The sequence below is a fragment of the Loxodonta africana genome, chromosome X (assembly GCF_030014295.1).
Source record: "Loxodonta africana isolate mLoxAfr1 chromosome X, mLoxAfr1.hap2, whole genome shotgun sequence".
Taxonomy (NCBI): domain Eukaryota; kingdom Metazoa; phylum Chordata; class Mammalia; order Proboscidea; family Elephantidae; genus Loxodonta; species Loxodonta africana.
The window spans coordinates 82,019,250-82,043,474 of record NC_087369.1 but is presented as its reverse complement, the minus strand read 5'-3'; the positions used below and the strand labels follow the sequence as shown (position 1 = coordinate 82,043,474).

The window sequence follows — 24,225 nt, the reverse complement described above, 5'->3', positions numbered from 1 at the left end:
CGGAGGGGGCTGGCTCCCCAAACCTGGTTGGCTCTGCATGGATGCACAAGGGTAGAGCTAGGAGTTTTTCTAGGTCTCTGGTACTGATGACATCTGAATCAAGTAGGAGTCCTCAAGGGGGTATAGAGCTTCATGCTGCAGCCCAGGCCCAATGCTCTGTGTATGTATGTGGTGGGAGGTGAGTTGTGCATTTGTGAGTACGTGTTGGAGCTGTAACTGGATGTTTCTACACTTGCTGTGAGTTCCCAGAACTGTACCCTGAGTTTCTCTGGGGTGGAAAAGGGAATGAAAGGGGCCAGGAGGTGAGTAGGAGGAGGAAAGTAGGGAGAGGAGAAGGACACAAGAGGGAAGAGAAAGGCCTTGTGCACATCCACCCTTTCTGACTCTTAATGAAAGAGGCTTAGCATGACAGCCTCTACAATGCAAAGTTGAGGAAATGGGCCAACAAACTGATGTGGCTGTAAAGAGAGACAGCACAGGGGAAATAATAAGAATAGTAGCTCCTATTTATCTTACAGATGGTGAAACAGGCTCAGAGATGATAAGTGACTTGCTCCAGGTCACCTTTATTCATTTATTCAACGAGTAATTGCTAAGCACTGACCATATGCTCACACTGTGCCAATAAGTGGTGGAGTGGACATTTAAACCCAGGTCTCTCTGATTTAGGACCTTGGCTGTTTGGCCTTCCTGGTGCCCCTCCTCTCCTTAGCAACATTGCCCAGTCAAGTCTATTCATCAGTCCCTGTCTGCTTTTTCCTACTGACCCTAGTAAACCCTTCCCATCCCTGCACTGCACACCCAGCTCCTTCCATGTGGCTGATCCAACCAAGCACCTGAAATCTTATGTCTCCCTGGAAACGGGAGAAAGACACTCGAAATTTTGGCCCCTGACCTAGGCCTTTTATCCCTCCCTACCCCCGAATATGCCCCACATCACTCCACTATATGTAATCTGAAGTCTCCAGCTCCATTTTGGGTTGAGTAAAGAAGCAAAAGAGAAGGCCAGAAGATGGAAGAAGCCTGTTCCCCCAACCCTGCTGCCTGAAGTATGCTGTGGCCACCAGCCCTAGTCCTAGACCTAGAAAAACTCCCATTTCTACCCTTGTGCATCCATGCAGAGCCAACCAGGGTTGGGGAGCCAGCTGCCTCCGGGGATTGATCACATCAGCACTGTTTCAACTATGGAAGGTTCACTGTGAGCCAATTTCTTTGGAGTAAGTCAGCCAGTTGTTGTTAGGTGCCGTTGAGTTGGTTCCACAGTCCCAAGACGAGAGCCTTTACACATCCACTGGTAATATTCTCAGGAGAGCGTTTCTGCTGGGTGTAAACAGCACCTCCTCTGGCAAGCTGAAGCCTGAGATTGACATTTTTCTAGGGACTAGCAACTGGGGCTTCAACTCCGGGCATGCCCAACACCTGCTGGAGCCCTAAGCTTGAAGCAGTGCTCTTACCTTGGTAGGATTCTACACCATGAAACTCAGCTTTATTCCACACCTTCTTCTCTTCCTTCCTGAGAAGCCATAAGGATAAGTCAAAAGGCAGAGTTGGTTCCGAGGAAAGACTGATCATTGCGCTAGAGCTTCTTGGAAAGACTTTGGAGCAGGATTGTCAAGGATGCCCTGAGCCCATTTACATGACTTCAAGTGAGGATCTCTTCGATGTCCTTCCCTCATCTCCCCTTCCCTGCCGTAAAAACCCTTGGCACATTATTTATGGAAACTTGAAATATCTACCAAAATCCATGAGGTGAGATCTACCATTATTGAAAGTCTACTAGGTAACACCGTGAGCTGGATGCTGTGTATATATTATCTAATTTGATCTTCACGGTCACTTACATGGTAGGAAAGTGGTATCCAAAGACGTTGTGTAACATGCCCATACAAGTAAATGGTGAGCTCAGGATTTGAACCTAGATTTGGTGCCCCTCCTCGGAGCATTGCCCAGTCAGGTCTGCATATCATCCCCTGTCTCCTTTTTCCATTTGACCCTTGAAAACCCTTCTCATCCTATAATGTCTCCCAAAGTGAGATTCTGGGCCAGTTTAATTTTAAGAGGTATTATTGTGTTTCCACTTTAAAGTCCATCTAAATCAATCCTCACATATTTTTTGAACTGCCCATGTGCCTAGTGACATGGGAGACATAAGAGAAGTTTAGGACATGGTCACTGCTTCTGATAAACAGCTGAGAAGCCTACTTGAGAAGACAAAAATAACCCCTTGGACAGATCAGGATATAATAAGAAGAAGCTGGAGGAGAAGACTTAGGAATACTGCTTTCAGAATGCCGGGAAGATTTGAATAGATAGGAACGAGGAAATGCTTGAAAGCAAGGGAAACTTGAATAGGGGAAGAGCGAGCAGATTGCAGACTCCCTTGAATTTGAGGTTAAATAGTCTATATATGATACAATAAAGTGGAAGCCACTATAGGTTCTGGAATTAGAACATGACATAATGCAGTGTTGTTCAGAATGGATCACGGTGGTAGACCAAGGGGAGCCTGCAAGGACCTGGACTAGAACAGTGGCAGTGGAAATAAGAAGGAATTGCTGAGAGCTGTTGTGAAGACTTGAAGGTAGGTCATTGATACAGGACCAGGGAGAAAAGAAGAGGTAAAAGTGACTCTCAGGTTCCAGCCTGGATACCAGCTGAGATGAGAAGCTATTGGGGAAGAAAAGTATAGTTTCACAGAAACATATCCTTGATATCTTCTGTTTTTATGTGTTGTATTTGAAGTATGGTACATTATCTTGCTACATATGCATGGTAGAATTTGTTGCAGTCAATGAAAAAGCAAGTTTTTAATGATAATTTGATGACGTGAGAGTATGCTCGTGGAACACTGTTAAATGAAAAAAAAAACAGGATACAAAACGTTTTAATGCCATATAGTCTCAATTTTGTAAATATAAAGTAATATGTATGTGTGAGTGGAAACCCTGGTGGCATAGTGGTTAAGTACTACAGCTGCTAACTACGAGGTTGGCAGTTCAAATCCGCCAGGCGCTCCTCGGAAACTCAATGGGGCAGTTCTACTCTGTCCTATAGGGTCGCTATGAGTCGAAATTGACTTGACAGCAGTGGGTTTAGTTTTTTGGTTTTATATGTGTGAGTGAGTGCGTACATGGATACGCACAGAAAAACACTAGAAGGAAATATAACAAAAATGCTAACAGTAGTTATCTGTGGTGGTGGGATTGGAATTATAGGTAATTTTTATTCTTTTTACTTTTTTCTTTATTTTTCCCGAAATTTCCACCATGCCTTAGTTATCTAGTGCTGCTATAACAGAAATACCACAAGTGGATGGCTTTAACAAAGAGAAGTTTATTTTCTCACAGTGAAGCAGGCTAAAAGTCCAAATTTAGGGTGTCAGCTCCAGGGGAAGGCTTTCTCTGTCAGCCTTCTCATCAGTCTTCCCCCAGACTAGCAGCTTCTCTACACAGGACCCCAGGCCCAAAGGACGCACTCTGCTCCTGGCACTGCTTTCTTGGTGGTATGAGGTCCCCCTGTCTCTCTGCTCACTTCTTTTTTACCTCAAGAGATTGCCTCAAAACACAATCCAATCTTGTAAATTGAGTCCTGCCTCACTAACACACTAACACCAGGGCCACCCATCCTTCCTCATTAACATCATAGAGGCAGAATTTACAACATATAGGAAAAGCACACAATACTGGGAATCATGGCTCAGCCAAACTGATAAACACATTTTGGGGGGGGGACATAATTTAATCCATGATACACCATGAACATGTATTGTTTGTGTAGTCAGAAAAAAAGTAATAATTATCTGTTTGTTTTTAAGAAAAAGACAATACTCTTTTTTCAGATCTTATGTCCCAATTTTTGGCTTACAAAATCTCATCACTGTACCTACACACTGCTGGAAAAATAAGGCACAGGAGGGCGAGTATTTTACATTTCTCAGTTGCTATTTCCTTTCTTAGGTAGTTCTAGGAATTCTAGAGTGCTTTCATTTGTTTGGGTTCACAAGGTAAAGCCTCTTCCGTCTGGCAGCAGGGCAGAGCATCCAGGTACCTCCTCGGACCACCTTCTTTTCCAAAATTCTCATTCATTCTAAGGCAATTATTTCAGTCACGGTCTCTCTGGATTTTCTATTCTGTTCCATTGATCTATATGTCTATCCTTCCACACAGTCTTGATTACTGTAGATACATAATAAATCTTAAAATCAGGTAGAGTAATTCCCCTTACTTTCTTATTTTTCAAAATTGTTTTAGCTATTCTAGTTCCTTTGCCTTTCTATATAAGTTTTAGAATAATATTGTCTGTATCTACCAAAAATCTTTATGTTGTTTTGATAGGAATTTTGCTAAGTGTGTATATCAATTTACTATGTTGAGTCTCCCAATCCATAAAAATAGTGTGTCTCTCCCATTTATTTAGATCTTCTGTGATTTGTTTCATTAGCATTTTGTAATTTTCAGCAGAAAAGCCAATACAGTTTTGTTAGTTTTATACCTAAGCATATCATTTTTTTAACAATTGTAAATGGTATTATATTTTTAATTTTGGTTTCCAAGTCTTCATTACTAGTATATAGAAACAAAACTGGTTTTTGTATATTGACCTTGTATTCTGTGACTTTGTTTAACTTATTTATTAGTTCTAGGAGTTTTGTTGTTTTGTAGATTCCTTGGGATTTTTTACGCAGCCCATGATTCATCTAAAAATAGGGACAGTTTTATTTTTTCCCTTTCCAATCTGTATTATTTCCTTTTCTTGACTTATTTCTCTGGCTAGGACTTCCAGTACTGTGTTGAGTAAGAGTGGTATTCCTGTATTGTTCCCAAACTTAGAGGGAAAATATTCAGTCTTTCACCATTAAATATGATGTTAGCTGTAGGTTTTCTGTAAATGTCCCTTATCAAGTTGAAGAAATTCTCCTCTATTCCTAGTTTTCTGAGAGTTTTTGTCATGAATGGATGTTGAATTTTGTCAAGTGCTTTTTCTGCATCGATTGATATATATGTGATTTTTGCTTTATAGACTTTTAATATGGTGAATTATGTTAATTGATTTTTAGATATTGAGCCAGCTTTACATACCTGGAACAAATCCCACAGTCATGTTGTATAATTCTTTATATATATATATATATATATATATATATATATATATATATATATATTGCTGAATTATATTTGCTAATATTTTGTTGAGAATTTTTGCATCTTCATAAAAAAATTTTTTTTTATTCATGAGGGATATTGATCTGTTTAATTTTTTTTCGTTTTGTGCTTGTCATTAAGGCAATACTGGCATTATAAAATGAGTTGGGAAGTGTTCACTCCTATTTTCTGGAAGAGATTGTGTAGAAATAGTGTTAACTCTTCAGTTTGGTAAAATTCTCCAGTGAAACCATCTGGGCCTGGAGGGTTCTTTTTTAGGTGGTTTTTAATTTCTAGTTTGATACCATTGTGGTCAGAAAACACACTCTGTGTAATTTTAATTCTTTTAAATTTGTCAAGGTTTCTTTTATGGCCCAGGATACGGTCTATCTTGGTATATGATCTGTGGGTGCTTGAAAAGAATGTGTATCCTGCTATTGCTTGATGGAGTGTTCTATAAATGTCAGTTTGATCCATAGTATTGTTGAGTATTGCTGATTTTCTGTCTAGTTTTCTATCAATTGCTGAGAGAGGAGTGCTGAAGTCTCCAACTCTAATTGTGGATCTGTTTCTCCTTTCAGCTCTATCAGTTTTTCCTTCATGGACTGTGAAGCTCTTTTATTTGGATTTGGTGCATACACATTTAGGATTGCTATGTCTTCTTTGTAGATTGTCTGTCCCTTTTACTATTATGTCGTGTCCTGCTCTGTCCATGGTAATTTTCTTTGCTCTGAAGCATACTTCATCTAGTGTCAATCTAGCCACTCCTGTTTTATTTTGATTACTGTTTGCATGATATATCTTTATCCATCCTTTTACTTTCAACTTGCCTGTATAATCACATTTGAAGTGAGTTTCTTGTAGACAGCATGTAATTGAGTCACATCTTTAGCCACTCTGGCAATCTTTGTCTTTTAATTGGTGTACTTAGACCATTTACATTCAATGTAGTTTTGATATGTTATGGCTTCAGTCTGCCATTTAATTTTTTGTTGTTGTTTTCGCTTTGTTCCCTCCATTTTCTTCTCCCTTTTTTTTTTTTTATTGAGGGTGACTTTGTTTGGAATCTAATTTTGATTTATTTATCGTGCTTTTGGCTGTTATAGCTTTGTATAGGCTTTTTAGTGGTTGCTCTGGGTATACATGGTACTATGTAATTTATCACAGCCCTCTGGTGTTAACATTGTACTAGTTCAAGTGAAGTGTAGAAACGTTATCTCCCTTTAAGTCCCTTTCCTTTCCCCTATTTAAAATAAAATTGTCTTAAATATTCCCTCTACGTATATTTAGAACCATACCAGACAGCATTATAATTTTTGTTTCAACTACCAAAACCTAATTTAGAAATCTCAAAAGGAGAAGGAAAGTCCATTGTATTTATCCACATTTTTACTCTTTCCATTGTTCTTTCTTCCTTCCTAATGTTCCAAAATGCCTTCTTTTATGATTTCCTTTCCATTTCAAGAACTTCTTTACTATTCTTTTAGGTAGGTCTGCTGGCAACAAATTCTCTTAGTTTTTCTTCCTCCGAGAATATCTTTATTTCCTCTTCACTCCTGAAGGATATTTTCTCTGGATTGACAATTATTTTCTTTCGGCACTTGATAAATGTGCCACTTCCTTCTGGCCTCCGTGATTTCTAGTGAGAAATCCACTGTCATTTGAATTATCTTTCCTTTATACGTAAGGCTTTGTTTCTCCTTTGCTGCTTTGCAGGTTTTTTTTTTTTTTCTTTAGTTTTCAGGAGTTTGATTATGATGTGTCTTGACATAGATTTTTTAGGTTCGTCCTGTTTGGGGTTCAGTCAACTTCTTGAATCTGTAGATTTGTATCTTTATATATTTTGCCAAGTTTGGGATATTTTTAGCCATTATTTCTCCATCTACATGAATGTAGCTCTTTTATTATATTCCCACAGATCCCTGAGGTTTCATTCTTTCTTTTTTTTTAAGTCTATTTTCTGTCTCTTGTTCATACTGGGTGATTTCTATTGTTCTCTTTTCCAGTTTACTGATTATTCCTCTGCCCCCTCCATTCTGTTGTTAAGCCCATTCATTGAGCTTTTATGCTTTGTTTTGTTAATTTCAACTGCTATGCTTGCCAGTTCTAAAATTTCTTTTGGTTCTTCCTTTATCACTTTCGATTTCTCTTCTAAGACTTTCTAGTTATTTGATGAGATTTTCTTTTATTTGTTTGTTTCAAGGATGTTTGTAATTGCTCACTGAAGTATTTTCATGATGGCTGCTTTAAAATTCTTGCCAGATAATTCCAACATCTGTATCACTACAATGTTGGCATCTGTTGATTACCCTTTTTTCATTCGAGTTGAGATTTTCCTAGTTCTTAGGAGGATGAGTGATTTTCTATTGTATCATGTATACTTGAGGTATTATTTTATGAAACTCTGGATCTTATTTAAATCTTCTGTTTTAACAGGGCTCCTTTGACACAATGGGGGAGGATAGCATTACCTCCAAGTGGGGGTAAAATTTAGGTTCCCCAGTCGGCCTTCATGGACTCTTTGGGGCCCCTCACTACTGCTAGGTGGGGGGTGGAAGTTCAGATTCCCCACTAGACCCTCACTGATGCCACTCTGGCCAAGAATGAGAGTGGCACCTTGTTACTGTTCCCTATGTGGCCTCTACTGACACAGCAGTGGGTGGGCCCCTTATCATCAGGCAGGGATGAAAGTCTTGGCTCCCTACTCTGTCTTTTCTGATACCATCCAGGCAGAGTGGAAAGGATGCCTTGCTACAGCCAGGCAAATTTTTTATTTTGATGTTTCATTCATATGAATTTGGTGTTAATATGTGCCAGGCACTGTGCTAGGAACTGATGACAGAGAGGTGAACAGGACAGATAAAGGCCTTGCCCATCGTGGAGCTAGTGGGAAAGATAGACCATAAGCAAATAAATATTTAAAGTTGGTTACTGATAAATTGCAGCGGTTGCTATTTTAGATGGGGTGGTCAGTAAAGGCCTCTTTGAGGAGCTGACATTTGGGAATAGAGCTGAATGAAGTGAGGATAGGAGCTTTGCAAAAAATAGGGTAAAAGATGAGACAGGAATGGGTTTAGTGTGTTTAATGTATATGTTTTAATGTGTATTAGAAAGAAATATAACTATCATATCAAACTCTTTGATTTCACACATATTATTGTGTTGTTGTTAGGTGCCATTGAGTCGATTCTGACTCATAGCAACCCCATGTGAAAGATTAGAACTGCCTCATAGGGTTTCCTAGGCTGTAATCTTTACAGGAGCAAATCTGCCAGGTCTTTCTCCTGCAGAGCCGCTGGTGGGTTTGAACCACCAACATTGTGGTCAGCAACCAAGCACTTAACTATTGTGCCAGCAGGGCTCCTTGCTGTTATTGCTTAGGGTAAAGCTAAGTTTAAAAAAAAAAAAAAAGAGTCAGCATAAAAAAGTTTCCACATAAGTGGTATGTGAATGTGGCAAAAATTTTGACAATGTGAGAAGGACTGAAGTTTGGGAAGCAAATCAGTCTCTAATCTGTAAATAATATTATTTCCAAAACCAAACCCGTTGCTTTCAAGTTGATTCTGACTCATAGCAACCCTATAGGACAGAGCAGAACTGCCCCATAGGGTTTCCAAGGCTGTAATCTTTACAGAAGCAGGCTGCCACATCTTTCTCCGGTGAAGCAGCTGGTGTATTCAGACCACCGACCTTTCAGTTAGCAGCTGAGCGCTTAGCCACTGCGCCACCAGGAGACTGGATTGTGTCTCCCAAAAATATATGTCGAAGTCCTAACCCCTGTACCAGTGAATGTGATCACGTTTGAAAATAGGGCTTTTTTTGTTATGTTATTGAGGTCCTAACCCTAAAAAAAAAACTAATCCCTTCTAAATTGTGTCTTATAAAGGGGAATGCGGACACTGTGGGGGCGGGGGGGGAGGGGCACACCGTGTGAAAACGGAGGCAGATGCATCTATAAGCAGCAAAAGAATGCCAAGGATTGCCAGCAGTCACCAGAAACTGGGAAAGAGGTTCACAGAAATAATTAACACACCCAAAACCCTGATTTGAACTTTTAGCCTCCAGAACCGTGAGACAATAAATTTCTGTTCTCTAAAGTCATCCCACTTGTGGTATTTTGTTGTGACAACCCTAGGAAGCTAAGATACCCCATTTAACAGATGAGGGAACTGAGGCTTAATTAGCTTGTACAAGGCTACACAGCAGGTAAGTGAGGGAGCTGAGATTCCACATGAGAAGTCGAGGATCATACCCAAAGTTTAAGGAGCCCTGGTGGTGCAGTGGTTAAGTGCTTGGCTGCTAACCAAAAGGTTGGTGGTTCAAACCCCTCAGCTGCTCCACGGGAGAAAGATGTGGCAGTCTGCTTCCATAAAGATAGGGCAGTTCTATTCAACACTGGGTCACTGGGTCACTATTTGAGTTGGAATTGACTCAACAGATTTGGTTTGTTTGTTTGTTTGTTCTGTTGTTGTTGTTGTTTGACCTAAAGTTTAAAAGAGCAAATGTGAAATTTTCCTCTGCCTGGTAGTGCTGCTGGTTGTTGTATACAATAAACCAAGAACTTTTGAAGAGTAGTTGGAGGTCTCTAATTGTGTTTAAGCAGTTTTTCTGTTTGCCCAAAGTATAAACCTGAAACAATTGTGTTGCTTATTCCCCTCCAGCCTTTAGCTCTAACATAATTGAGGGACAAAGGGAAGGTTAGAAATTACTAGAGAAAATAAGGTAAATCATTCAGGGTTCTGGACTGCCTGACTGTTGACAACTTTCTCAGTCTATCTGGAGGCCCTTTAACTGACTGAGATTCAGGTGCTGTCCTTAGCACAGCAGCCAAATCCAGCAGTGCTGAGAATCATTTTATGCCAGAGTAAGCAGACCCAGCCTCCCTGGCCTTGCTGCTGAGGAGCAGCCCCTACAGGATTGTCACCACCAAGTTCCAGAGGAAACTGCAGACGTCTCATCCCATGATCGCCTCTGCTTCACTTGATCAGGGCTATCCCCCAAGCCACAGTCAGATCCCCAAGGAGCTCTCTGCCTTTTGAGAAAGGGAAGCATCTTTAGAGGTTCCTGGCTTGCCTGCATCCTTCTGCCTCTTTGCAGCTCCAAGCATATTTTGGAGGGAGATTTCATAAAGATTTCTAAACTGAGATAGAATTTCAAGTCTATCGTAACATGCAAATTAGGCCTGCTTGCCCCTTAGCAGCAATGCAACTGAAGTGCCTAGAGAGGGGCCATAAAATGAAAACATCAATGTGATTAAATGTGCCCAAGGAGCATAACCGAGTGCATGAATAAGAGAAAATAAAACAAATTGATTTTTGCCAGTGCCAGAAAAACAGAATAATTGAGAACAAAATAATAGACTTTGAAGTAATCAAAGTGAAGAATGCACCACAGTGACATAGAAACAGCCAGTTGTGAGAGATTTATTGTGTTTCTGTTATCATTTTTAATTTCATTAGCTAATAAATACAAATCAATTGAAAAATCAGTCAACCAGAGAGGAGACAGTCCCAAGCCAAGATTTTTACTCACATCTCTAAAACAGGCTGCGGCGGGGATCCTTAATCTACTTTCATAGGCGCACATATCCCCCGTGAGCTGGGAAACAAGTTCTGGGAGGCCTCTCTGCTTTGGAGGTGGTGATGTTCCGCTCTGCCAGCCACTTTCCACATATAGGTTTACAGATTCAACTTTCAAAAGGGTTGCTTTTATACCCCGCCAAGATTTCCCACAGATAGAATTGCCTGAGTACAAGCATCTCGGTTTAAGAAGAGGACGTTTTCATGTCACTGACCGGCACCTATGGTCTTATACTGACTGGGCCAGTCTGAATTCATTTGGTGGTGGTGGCGGCGGTAGTCATGGCGGCAGCAACAGCAGGATCAGCTGCCACTCTCTCCCAATACTGCTGAGTATCTGTGGCTCACTTCTTCCCTTCTCCCTCCCCCCAACACTCATACACACAAAAGTGACACTGAAATCTAATCTAAAACCAGGAGGGCCAAGCCTGACACCCTCCCCCAGCTTCCAGCCTGGTGGCCATAATGGTGGGGTGAATTAGGGGAGGGGAGCTAGGACAGGGGAGGCTCCTCATGCTGACTGTGGCAACAGAGCACTGGGGGAAACTCAGCCATGCTGACCAGGTGCTGGAAGATCTCAGAGCAAACATGAGACCGCTGTAGAACTATTTTTATGGCTCCTCCAAAGAAAGAATCCTTCCACCCCGTTCTTCAGCTGTTCACAGCTGGGCTCAGTGGCCCTTCACTTCAAGATCCACAGTGGTGGCTGATGTGACTTGAATTTCAGTTTTTCCTTTCACAAGCCCATGAGCTACTCTGGCAGCTGTTGGTACTTCCAGATGTTCAGAGCACACCCTACCTTCAGGGCTTCACAGTTAGTGGCCGTGCCTTTGGCTCCAATAAAGGTCTTTGGTACCACTGGGAACGTAAACTAGGGTGTGCAGGAGCTGGCAGTGCTGGACTAGCATTACCTGCTGGCTTAAGCGGGATGGCATGGTAAATAAATAACTTGTGCCTGCCAGGCAATTTGTCCTGGAGGATTTCTGTTCCAGGAAGCACCTAATAGCTGAAGGGAGCCTCTCTGATCTCCTGGTTACATTCAAGTCCTAACCATGATATGCCTTGAAGTAAACAGTGAATGTGAGCATTTACCTCCTTACTGCAACAGAGCAAAGATTTTGTCTCCGGTTCAGGCCTAAAATCCCAACTTCCATCTCCCACTGGTGTTTGGGTGGAGTAGAATGGAGCAAATGGCTTTCACAACTCTAAAGCATTATACAGATGTAAGGCCGTATTATTCTTCCTGCCACTGCTATTCCCATTATCCTGGATTTCTCAGCCCAGAATTTTTGTCTGAAAAAGAAATATGGAGAAGGCACATCAACCAAAGAACCCGGGAGCCCCCCAAAAAGCTGGGAGGCCATTGCCTAACCTAGCAGATAGACAACTCCTGAGGCCCAGCTCCACAGGCTGGCTGACAGGCAAGCAGCCCACTCCTGTGATGTCACCTCTACATTTACTTGTGCCTATCTCTCCACATGAAGCCAGTAGATTTATGCACAAGAGGGGAGAAAAAATGAATCATAGGCTATTTTAGAAATTGCTTTGATTCTGTTTGAGACTGCAGTATTTCCTTGCAAGCTAAGACGAGAGCATCAGGGTAATATCCTTTAAGTGCCGATATTCTGTAAATGACAGAAGCCTGGTGGAATTAATCCATAGCCCCAGGTTCTAATTCAGGTCAGAAACAGACAAGTGGTAATTGGTAGTTATACTTAATTATCATTGAAAGGCTCTCTGATGACAGCAGGGATCTACATTCCAAGGCAGGCAATACAGTTGACAATTACGAGCTAAAAGTTAAATCAGCCGTCCATATTAGCACATGCCCAAGACTTCATAGAAATCTTTTGTACTGCCATTGTTCCAAGGTAGAAACTGAGACCCTCAAATGATAAGGCAGCAGCTGGAAAACTTGCTCTAGCCCTAGACGGCACTAGATAAAGCTTCCTCCCTGCCTTAAAATCTTTCAGAGGCTCTCCATAGCCTTCTAGACCTTTTCTCATTTGGTCTCTGTCCACCTCTCCAGCTTCATCAATGCCATCCCTGATCCTCTTCCTAAGCCCTGGTCACAAAAACTTTGTAATTGCCTGTATACATCATACATACGCTGTTTCTGCTGCCTGGAACATTCTTTCCCTATTTGCCCCTTCAAGATGCCACTTCCTCTGTGAAGACTTTCATACCCTTTCTGTTTCTGCCCTCAGCACTCTCCATACTGGTACTTTATAACTACTTTGCTATGCACATACAAGAGCCCTGCTGGCATAGTGGTTAATAGCTTGGCTGCTGAAGGACCCCAGTGGTCATGGCCCCCAGACCTTCTGTTGGCCCAGGACAGGAACCATTCTGGAAGCCAACCCTTCAGACATGGATTGGGCTGGACAATGGGTTGGAGAAGGATGCTGGTAAGGAGTGAGCTTCTTGGATCAGGTGGACACTTGAGACTATGTTGGCATCTCCTGCCTGGAGGGGAGATGAGAGGGTGGAGGGGGTTAGAAGCTGGCACAAAAAAAAAAAGGCACAAAGCACACGAAAAGAGAGTGGAGGGAGAGAGCAGGCTGTCTCATTAGGCAGAGAGTAATTGGGAGTGTGTAGCAAGGTGTATATGGGTTTTTGTGTGAGAGACTGACTTGATTCGTAAACTTTCACTTAAAGCACAATAAAAATTATTTAAAAAAAAAAAAAGAGCTTGGCTGCTAACCAAAAGGACAGCAGTTCAAATCCACCAGCTGCTCCTTGGAAACCCTATGGGGCAGTTCTATTCTGTTCTATGGTCACTCTGAGTTGGAATTGACTCCACAGCAATGAGTTGGGTTTTGGTTGCTATGCACTACAATGTGTTTGTCTTCATATATGTCTCCCTTGCTAGACTGAGAGCTCTTTGAGGCCAAGATCTGTGTATTGTTCTGCTCTGTGACCCTAGCAGCCACAAAAGGCCCTAGCCCATTGTAGACATCAGTAAAGGCTTGTGGAATGAAGGGATAGATGAGTGGACCAGATTGAGCCAAGGAGGCTGAATGAAGAGACCACCATTCAGGATCTTAAATCACGGGAGGCTAACAGTGGCAGAGCAACCGGGGCCCCAGCTGCCCAATCGCAATCCTTACAGTGATTTTCCTAGAATGTACCTCATGCACCTCTATATGATAGACAATTTAAGGTAACAACACGGACATTTTTCATTTTAATAGTCAAATTTTTATTTTAATGTATTTAAAAAATGTAATAAGCACATCAAGACTGTTATTTCATTATTATTATTGTTTTGTTGCTAGCTCCTGTTGGGTCGGCCCCTGATTCATAGCTACCCCGTGCACAGTGGAATGAAATGCTGCCCAGTCCTGTACCATCCCCATGAGCAGTTGTGGATCAGACCATTATAATCCATACAGTTTTCACTGGCTGATTTTTGGAAGTAGATCGCCGGGCTTTTCTTCCTAGTCTGTCCTGGTCTGGGAGCTCCACTGAAATCTGTTCAGCATCATAGCAACATGCAAGCCTCCAGTGACAGATGAGTGGTGGCTACACATGAGGCGCATTGGCCGGGAATTGAACCCGGGTCTCCCACTTGCATGGAAAGCAAGAATTCTACCACTGAACCACCACCGCTCCCATTGCTTAAGATAGATGAGGCCAAAACAGGTATTAAAGTTTTAGAAGTGAGTTGTTATCAAGAGAAATATTAGGTAAATATTAATACAGATGTTAAGTGGATGTAACAACCTTCCTGAAAGGGATAGTTATAGGACTGAAGTCTTGAATACACTTTTCTACAGTTCTATGTTCCCATTCCTCTATGGTGCCACTCAGACTCAAGGGCTCTGGAATTGCCCCAGCATTCCTCCAAACTCCTATGACACTAACTGACTTCGACATTCATTTGCTAGGTGGCCTAAAATTATTCTGTTTTTGTGAGCATGTTTGCTTACCTCAGCCACATTTATAAGGTCCTTAAGGGCAATGACCAAGCTTTAAGCCTCAATGGATTAAATGAAAAAGTGCTTTATGAGCTGCCCTGTAGCTCCACAGATGCTCATTCCTTCAATGAATATTTATTGAGCACCTTCTATGTGCCAGGCACTGTTGAAGGTGTGAGCAATACAGCAATGAACAGGACAGACAAGGTCCCTGCCCTCATAGAGCTTGTGAGGGAAGACAGACAGCAAACAAATAAACAAGCACGCAAGATGTTTTCAGTGTGCTAGGTGCATGGAAGGCAATAAAACAGGATGATGTAACAGAAAATGAGCGACGGGGCGGGGTGGGGGGTGGCTACTTAGATTGGGTGGTCATAAAGCCTCTCTGACGTGACTTCTGAATTGAGGCCTGAAATGAGAAATGAGAACCTCTGAGGACAGAGCATTACAGGCAGAAGGAACAGCAAGTGCAAAGAAGAAGGCCCTAAAAGGGAAAAATGATTTGTGTGTTTAAGCAACACAGAGAAGACCCCTGTGGCTAGAAGAGAGTGAGTAAGAAGAGTAGTGGTAGGAGACAGGAGGCGTGGAACCAGATCCTGCAAATCTTTGTAGGTAAATATTTTGGATTTTATTCTAGGTGTGATTGGAATCCATGAGAGGGTTCTGAGCATAGGAGTGATGTGGTTTAACCTAAGTTTTAGTAAAATATTCTGGGAGTTATTTAGAGAATGGTAATAGACGACAAGGATGGAAGCAGAAAGACCAGTTTTGAGGCTATTGGAGTTGTCCAAGCAAGGGGCAATGGTGGTTTGTAGTAAAGTCAGAGCAGTGGAGGGTGGAGGGAAGTGGATGGATTTAGAATATATTTTGGAGGTAAAATTGACAGGATTTGCTAGTGGATTGAAATGGGGATGGAAAACAAAAGAGGAAATAAGGATGACCCCTAGTCAATGTCATGAAAAAAAACTGAGGAAATTGTTCTATATCTGTACTGTCCAATACAGTCGCCACTAGCCACATGTGGCTATTTAAATTCAATAAAATTAAAAATCCAGTTCCTTACTTGGACTGATCCCATTTCAAGTGCTCAACAGCCACATGATATAGAACATTTCCATCATATCAGGGAGTTCTATTGAACAATGCTGCTCTACATTAAAAAAAAAGACTGAAAAGACTGCCTGTCACTACCGAGCAGAGTACCTGACACAGACTACACACTCTGTAAATGTTTATTAAGTAAATGGATGAACAAATGAAATCAGCCAGTCAATGAATCAACAGAACCCAGGCCTCCTGAGTCCCAAATTCAGCACTTCCTTGTATATCAGGAGTAAGGTGACCACACACTTTATTATATTTGAGAGTGAAATGGAGTGCCATTAATAATCACACTATGCCTTAGTGTAACCCAAGACTAAAAAAAACTATCCTTGACATAATCAGAAATCACAAACTGGGGACCGATGAGCCATATTCTGCTCCCCCAATTTTTTTATTTGACCACACATATTGAGGTCCTACACAGTATTCTTTAAAGTTTTAAATCAGTTATCCACATTTAACACTGAGAATTTTCCATAAAAATGTGAGTTTCTGACTTCTCTTGAAAAACAGAAAGATCCAGTCACACCGGGGGTCCACATTTCCGCACAATAGTGAATGACTGGAGCTAAGTAGAAGCTGCCGGCCTTATTAGCATGTACCTTCCTGTCAACAAGAAAAAAATTTTGTTTTTTTCCTGTCTGCCACAGACCCCACCGCGCCGTTTTGTATCTCTTACTCTAGGCAAAGTGTCAGTTTCCATTTATCATCCCATTTACCGTTTTTGTTCTGTCTTCTTTTGTACACAGTAAAGAGGAAAGAAAATGATTTCTTATACTCATGTCATGATTCAAAGTGGGAAAATGGAAAAAAATATCAAGAGGGCCCCGGATGTCTTACCCTCAGTCTGCTTTATTCATGGCACATTCTTGGTCTCTATTAACATTTGAATTTGCCCCTTTATCCTGTACTCTGTGTCTCCTCAGGCTCCAGACCCCGCTGGCCTTTAGAATTTTCTCATGCTGCCACCCACTGCCGGAAAAGCTGGATGCGAGAAGAAAACAATGGGCTTTACTTAAAGCTAAAAATTTTACTGTTACCCAAACTCAACATTGCTCATCATCAGCTTTTGGTGAAAATTATCACTGTAGTTTTTGTTAATTGCCTCCAAATTGTCACTGGAGAGTGAGACAGAACAGCAAAGAATATAACACTCACCTTTCTTTCTGTGAACATGTGCTGTTATAACAATTTAGACATGGCATTTTCTTCATTTGTGTGTTCATTCATTCATTAATTCATTCATTCATCAATCTCTGGCCATACTCTAACAGACGGAAGGGCCCTAGCTTCAGCATCAGCATTCCCTGTAGATTTTCCTGAGAAGAGGCAAGGACATAAACAGAGGTGTGGAGATAGGAAAGCACTAATGGGTTATGTTTAAGCTACAGAGCCGGACTTCATCGATAGACGGTTGGGAGCTACTGAAATGTTTTTGGGACAAGGGAAGGATGTAATCAGAAATAGCAGTAGTGTGTGGGACAGCTCCAGAGGCAGGAGCACCAGTTAAGAGGCTGTTCTGAGTGGCCTGAGTAATGAGAGATGTGACTAATCGGAAACAGTGGAACAGAAAGGAAGTAACAGATTTGAGAGATACCTTGGGGTTAGGCTTGGCAACTCATAAGATGGAGGAGCTTGAACTAAGAGATGAAGAATCAAAGCATATCCAGAGATTTTGACCTGAAGTGATTACACCATCAAAAACACAATCCATAAAAGATAAAGTTGATAAATTAGACCTCATCAAAACTAAAAACCTGTGCTTTGTGAAAGACCCTGTTGAGACTCATGCATGGCTAGTGGAAATGTAAAATATTATAGCTGCTGTGGAAAACAGTTCGGCAATTCCTCAAAAAGTTAAACATAGAATTACTATACGATCCAGCAATTCTACTCCTAAGTACATACCCCAAAGACTTGGAAGCAGGGACTGAAACAGATATTTTCACACAATGTTTATTGCAGCATTATTCACAATAACCAAAAGGTGGAAACAACCCAAGTGTCCATCAGCAAATGAATAGATTAAAAAAATGTGGTATGTAAATACAATATTACTCAGTCTTAAAGAAAGATGAAGTCCTACTACATGCCACACATGGATGAACCTTAAAAACACACTGAATGTAATAAGCCAATCACAAAAGGACAAATATTATATGACCCCACTTATATGAAATATCCAGAATAGGCAAATGCATAGAGACAAAAGTTTGTTAGTCGGGAATCCCTGAGGGAGCAGGAGAGCAGTGGGATGCAGACTTCAAATTCTTGTAAAAAGACCAGACTTAATGGTCTGACTGAGACTAGAGGGACCCCAGAGGCCATGGTCCCCAGACCTTCTGTTAGCCCAAGACAGGAATCATTCCCAAAGCCAGCTCTTCACAGGGTTTGGACTGGACTATGGGATAGAAAATGATACTGGTGAGGAGTGAGCTTCTTGGATCAAGTAGACACGTGAGACTATGTGGGCAGCTCCTGTCTGGAGGGGAGATGAGAGGGCAGAGGGGGTCAGAAGCTGGCCGAATGGACACCAAAATAGAGAGTGGAGGGAAGGAGTGTGCTTTCTCATTAGGGGGAGAGCAGCTGGGAGTATATAGCAAGGTGTATATAAGTTTTTGTATGACAGACTGACTTGATTTGTAAACTTTCACTTAAAAAAAAGCACAATAAAAATTTAAAAAAAAGCAAAAGGGCAAAAAAAAAAAGTTTATTAGTCATTACTGGAGGTGGATGAGAAAGGAGTCCCTGAGTGACACAAATGGTTAAGTGCTTGACTATTAGCTGAAAGGTTGGTGGCTCAAACCCACCCAGAGGCGCCTTAAAAGACAGGCCTGGCAATCTGCTTCCAAAAGGTCACAGCCTTGGAAATGTTACGGATTGAATTGTGTCCGCCCACAAAAAAAATGTGTATCAACTTGGCTAAGCCATGATTCCCAGTATTGTGTGATTGTCCACCATCTTGTCATCTGGTGTAATTTTCCCATGGGTTGTAAATCCTACCTCTATGATGTTAATGAGGTGGGATTAGTGGCAGTTAGGTTAACGAGGCAGAGCTCAATCTATAAGTTTAGGTTGTGTTTTAAGTCAATCTGTTTTGAGATATAAAAGAGAGAAATGAGCAGAGAGACAGGAGGACCTCATACCACTAAGAAAGTAGTGTGAGGAGCAAAGCTCATCCTTTGTACTCAGGGTCCCTGCTCTGAGAAGCTCCTCAATCAGGGGAAGATTGATGACAAGGACATTCCCCCAGAGCCGACAGAAAGAAAAGCCTTCCCCTGGAGCTGGTGCCCTGAAATCAGAGTTCTAGCCTCCTGAACTGTGAGAGAACAAATTTCTCTTTGTTAAAGCCATCCACTTGTGGTATTTCTGTTATAGCAGCACTAGATAACTAAGACAGAACCCCAAGGGAGCAGTTCTAGTCCGCACACATGGGTCGCTATGAGTTGGAATTGACTGGAAGGCAAACAAGAGGCAGGTGGGAGGGAGAAATGGAGAGTTTTGCTTACTGGGCTTTGAGTTTCTGTTAAGGGCAATGAAAAAATTTGGAAATGGATAGCGGTGATAGCTGCAAAACATGGCAAAAATAATGTCAGTAATTGTACACGTCAAAAAGTTGAAATGTTAAGAATGAAAAGTTACAAACTGAGGGTAAATATTTGCAAATCACATATCTAACAACAGACTTGTACCTAGAATATATAAAAAACTCTGCATTAAAATATTTTTCACAATAGCCAAAAGGTGGAAACAACCGAAATGTCCATCAACAGATGAATGGATAAACAAAATATAGTACATACATACAATGGAATATGACTCAGCCATAAAGAGAAATGAAGTCCTGACAGACATGCTACAACATGGATGAACGTTGAAAACATTATGCTGAATGAAATAAGTCAGTAACAAAAGGACAAATGTTGTATAATTCCACTTATATAAAATAAACAAATATATAGAAACCAAAAATTATTAGTGGTTACTAGGGTGGGAGGGAGGGGGAAAAGGGGAGTTTTTGCTTAGGAGACATTGAGTTTATGTTAACAGTGGTGGGATAATTTGGGAAAGGCTAGAGACAAAGGTTGCCCAACATAAAGAATGTAGACAATGTCACTGCATTGTACATGTGGAAATTGTTGAATTGGTGAAGATTTCAATGTGTATATTGTCACCACAATAAAAAAAAAAAAAACCTCTCCAAACTCAACAGTTAAAAAAAAAAATCCAATCACAAAATAGGCAAAAGACATGAAGAGGTTATACAGAGGGAAATAAGCACATGAAACGATGTTCAGTATTATTAGTCATTAGGAAAATGCAAATTAAGACCACAATGAGAAGTTGTGTGATAGATATATTTACAACAATGACCGAAAAACAAAAATAACACACACACGGTAGCTGCTGAGGCTGCTTATGTACAACCAAACATCTCATGGGATTTGGTCCCCTGGTTTGGAAGTTTAGGGTCATAGTTTCATGGGACATCCCAGTTAATTGGCCTAATAATGTGTTTAGCGCTTCTGTTTTACCTCCTAGTTCATTGAGCAGTGCCTGGGGTCTTAAAAGCTTGCAAGTAGCCATCCAAGGCACAACCAAAACCCGATGGTGTCGAGTCGATTCTGACTCATAGTGATCCTATAGGACAGAGTAGAACTGCCCATAGGGTTTTTAAGGCTGTAATCTTTACAGAAGCAGACTTCACATCTTCCTCCCACAAAGTGGCTGGTGAGTTCGAACTGCCAACCTTTTGGTTAGAAGCCAAGTGCTTTAACCGCTGTGCTACCCAGGCTCCTTCAAGGCACGATAGTTGGTCTCTATTTGCCTAGAACAACAGAGAAAGAAGGAGAGCAAGGAATAGGCAGAGGAAATGGAATGTGTGGCTAATTGTCTCCATGAACAACTCCCTTCTTTACCTGGAGACCAGAAGAACTGGATGGTGCCTGGCTACCATTACTGAACATTTTGATCAAAGATTCTATAGAAGAATCCTGACCAAAAGGGAGAAAATGCAGAACAGAATTTGAAATTCTCAGGTACTCTAGACTTTCTGGAGCCAGGGAGGCTGGATGAACCCCTGAAATTGTTGCCCTGAAGTAATCTTTAAACTTCAAATAATAATATTCCCTGAAGTCTTCTTACAACCAGCTTAACTAGTAAAAAAAAAAAAAAGTCTGCCTTGAACAGTGTGCTCTTCTAAGATCTATCTATATGGGATCAAACTAACATCAGTAACTCAGGAAATTAGGTAGGAGACTTAGACGGCAGTGAGTTTATGTTAATGGAGGAGGAACAACTCAGAAAATGAGGATGAGAATGATGGCACAACTTGAAGAATGTAATCAATGTCACTGAATTGTACACATAGAAACTGTTGAATTGGTGCATGTCCTGCTGTGTATATCCTCAACAACAGCAAAAAATTAAAAAGTTATAAAAAAAAAAAATAAAAAAGCAACCAAAAAAAAAAAAAAAGGCCACAGTGAGAGATCACTACAAATCTATCTGAATGGTCAAAATAAAAAAAATAGTGAAAATGGCAAGGATGCAGAGAAAGTGGATTACTCTTTCAGTGCCAATGTGAATGTGAAATGGTGCAGCCACTCTGGAAACAGTTGGACAGTTTCTTTTTTGTTGTTATTTTATCATTACTCTTTTTTATTGTGTTGAAAACACACCAAAACATACACCAATTCAACAATTTCTACATGTATAATTCAGTGATGTTGATTACATTCTTCAATGTGTGCAGCCATCCTCACTATCCTTTTCCAAATTATTCCACCATCTTTAGCATAAACTCACTGCACCCTATGCAAAAATTCCCCCTTTCACTCTCCCTCCCACCATTGGTAACCACCAATAATTTTTGGTTTCTATATATTTGCTTCTTTCATGGAAGTGAGATGATACAGTAGTTATCCTTTTCTGATTGACTTATTTTGCTCAGTGTAATGTTTCCAAGGTTTATCCACGTTGTGGCATGCATCGGGACTTCATTTCTCTTTATGGCTGAATAATATTCCATTGTATGTATGTACTGCATTTTGTTTATCCATTCATCTACTGATGGGCATTTTGGCTGTTTCCACCTTTGGGCTATTGCGAAAAGTGCTGCAATGAACGTTGAAATACAGATTTCTGTTTGAGTTCCTGCTTTCACTTCTTCTGGGTATATACCCAGAATTGGAATTGCTGGCTGATATGGTAGTTCTATGTTCAACTTTTTGAGGAACTGCTGAACTGTTTTCCACAGTGGCTGCACCATTTTACCTTCCCACCAGGAATGGATGAGGGCTCCTGTTTCTCCACAACCTCATCACCAACACCTATTGTTTTCCTTTTTTTTTTTTTCATCATTGCCATTCTAATGTGGGTGAGATGGTATCTCATTGTAGTTTTGATTTGCATTTCCCTAATGGCTGACGAAGAAACCCTGGTGGCATAGTGGTTAAGAGCTATGGCTGTTAACCAAAAGTTTGGCAGTTCGAGTCTGCTGGGTATTCCTTGGAAACCCTATGGGGCAGTTCTAATCTGTCCTATAGGGTCTCTATAAGTCAGAACTGACTCAATGGCAATGGGTTTGGTTTTGGTTTTTAATGGCTAATGAAGAGCCCCGGTGGCACAGTGGTTAAGCATCTGGCTGCTAACCAAAAGGTCAGCAGTTCAAATCCACCAGCTGCTTCTTGGAAACTTTATGGGGCAGTTTTGCTCTGTCCTATAGGGTTGTTATGAGTTGGAATTGACTTGAAGGCAATGGGTTTGGTTTCTTGGTTTAATGGCTAATGAAGGAGCCCTGCTTGCGCAGTGGTTAAGAGCTCAGCTGCTAACACAAAAGTCAGTGGTTCAAAGCCACCAGCTGCTCTGAGGGAGAAAGATATGGCAGTCGGCTTCCGTAAGTTCTACTCTGTCCTACAGGGCCACTATGAGTCAGAATCGACTCAAAGGCACACAATGACAACAACAAAGGTTAATGATCTTGATCATCTTTTCAAGTGCTTTTAGATCACTTGAATAGCCTCTTTGGTGAAATATACGTCTGTTGAAGTCCTTTGCCCATTTCTCGACTGGGTTGTTGGTCTTTTTGTTGTTAAGTGCTAGAAGTTTTATATATATATATATTTATATTAAGCCCTTATCAGATATATGGTTCCCCAAAATTTTCTCCTAATCTATATGTTGTCTTTTACGTTTTTGATAAAGTTTTTTGATGCACAGAGGTATATAATTTTTATGAGGTCCATTTGTCTATTTTGTTTTTTGCTGCTTTGCTGTTTTGTCATATCTGATAGCCCACTGCTAAAAATTGGGTCCGATAGATTCACTCCTACATTTTCTTCTAAGAATTTTATACTTTTTATCTTCACATTTATGTCCTTGATACATTTTTAATTGATTTTTGTGTATGGTGTGAGACATAGATCCTGATTCATTCTTCTGCACGTGGAAATCCAACTTTCCCAGCAGTATTTATTGAAGAGACTCTTCCTTTCCCATTGCATGGACTTAGCATCCTTTTCAAAAATCAGTTGACCATAGATGTATGAATTTATTTCTGGACTCTTGAACCTATTCCATTGGTCCGTATGTCTATTATTATACCAGTACCAGGCTATTTTAACTACCGTGGCTTTATAGCATGTTTTGAAATCAGGAAATGTGAGTTCTCCTACTTTATTCTTCTTCAAGATTACTTTAGCTATTCAGGGTCCTTTGCCCTTCCTTATAAATTTGAGGATTCGCTTTTCTATTTCTGCAAAGAAGGCTGTTGGAATTTTGATAGGGATTGCACAGGCAGTTTCTTATAAAACTAAACAACCTTATGACTCAATAATCCCACTCCTGAGTATTTCCCCTAGAGGAATGAAGACATACATCCACACAAAAACCTGTATACAGCTGTTCATAGCAGCATTATTTAGCCAAAAAGTGGAAACAACCCAAATGTTCTTCAGTGGGTGAATGGTTAAACAAACGTGCTACATCCATACCATGGAGTACTACTCAGGAATAAGAAGTCAGAAACTTGATACAGGCAACAACTTGGATGGATCTTAAGGGAAGTATGCTGAGTGTCATGGATTGAATTGTGTCCCCCAAAAATATGTGTGTCAATTTGGCTAGGCCATGATTCCCAATATTGTGTGATTGTCCACCATTTTGTCATCTGAAGTGATTTTCCTATGTGTTATAAATCCTACCTCCCTGATGTTAATGAGGGGGATAGGTGGCAGTTATGTTAACGAGGCAGGACTCAATCTACAAGATTGGATTGTGTCTTGAGACAATTTCTTTTGGGATATAAAAGAGAGAATTGAGGAGAGAAGCAGGGGGACCTCATACCACCAAGAAAGCCGTGTCGGGAGCGGAGTGCGTCCTTTGGACCTGGGCTTCCTGCACCGAGAAGCTCCTAGTTGAAGGGAAGATTCATGAAAAGAACCTTCCTCCAGGGCTGACAGAGAAAGCCTTCCCCTGGAG

General features: G+C 41.0%; 1 protein-coding gene and 1 non-coding gene across 4 annotated transcripts in view; one reads left to right on the top strand and one right to left on the bottom strand.

Annotated features, from left to right (window-relative positions):
- HDAC8 (histone deacetylase 8) overlaps positions 1-24,225 on the top strand; it is a 307,901-nt gene that overhangs the window by 281,170 nt on the left and 2,506 nt on the right. Inside the window, exon 11 of one of the 3 annotated variants that reach the window (XM_023551435.2) lies at positions 16,671-19,640. The exons of 1 other annotated variant lie outside the window; for it this stretch is intronic. In XM_023551435.2, coding sequence (XP_023407203.1) covers positions 16,671-16,873 — 203 coding nt within the window. In that variant the 3' untranslated portion in view covers positions 16,874-19,640. Of the gene's footprint in view, positions 1-13,998; positions 14,314-16,670; positions 19,641-24,225 lie in introns of those variants that run through there. One more of the 3 variants, XM_064278557.1, reaches the window with a different exon arrangement.
- On the bottom strand, positions 14,258-14,332 carry TRNAG-UCC (transfer RNA glycine (anticodon UCC)). Its single transcript has one exon. It is a non-coding gene; the product is annotated as a tRNA-Gly (tRNA).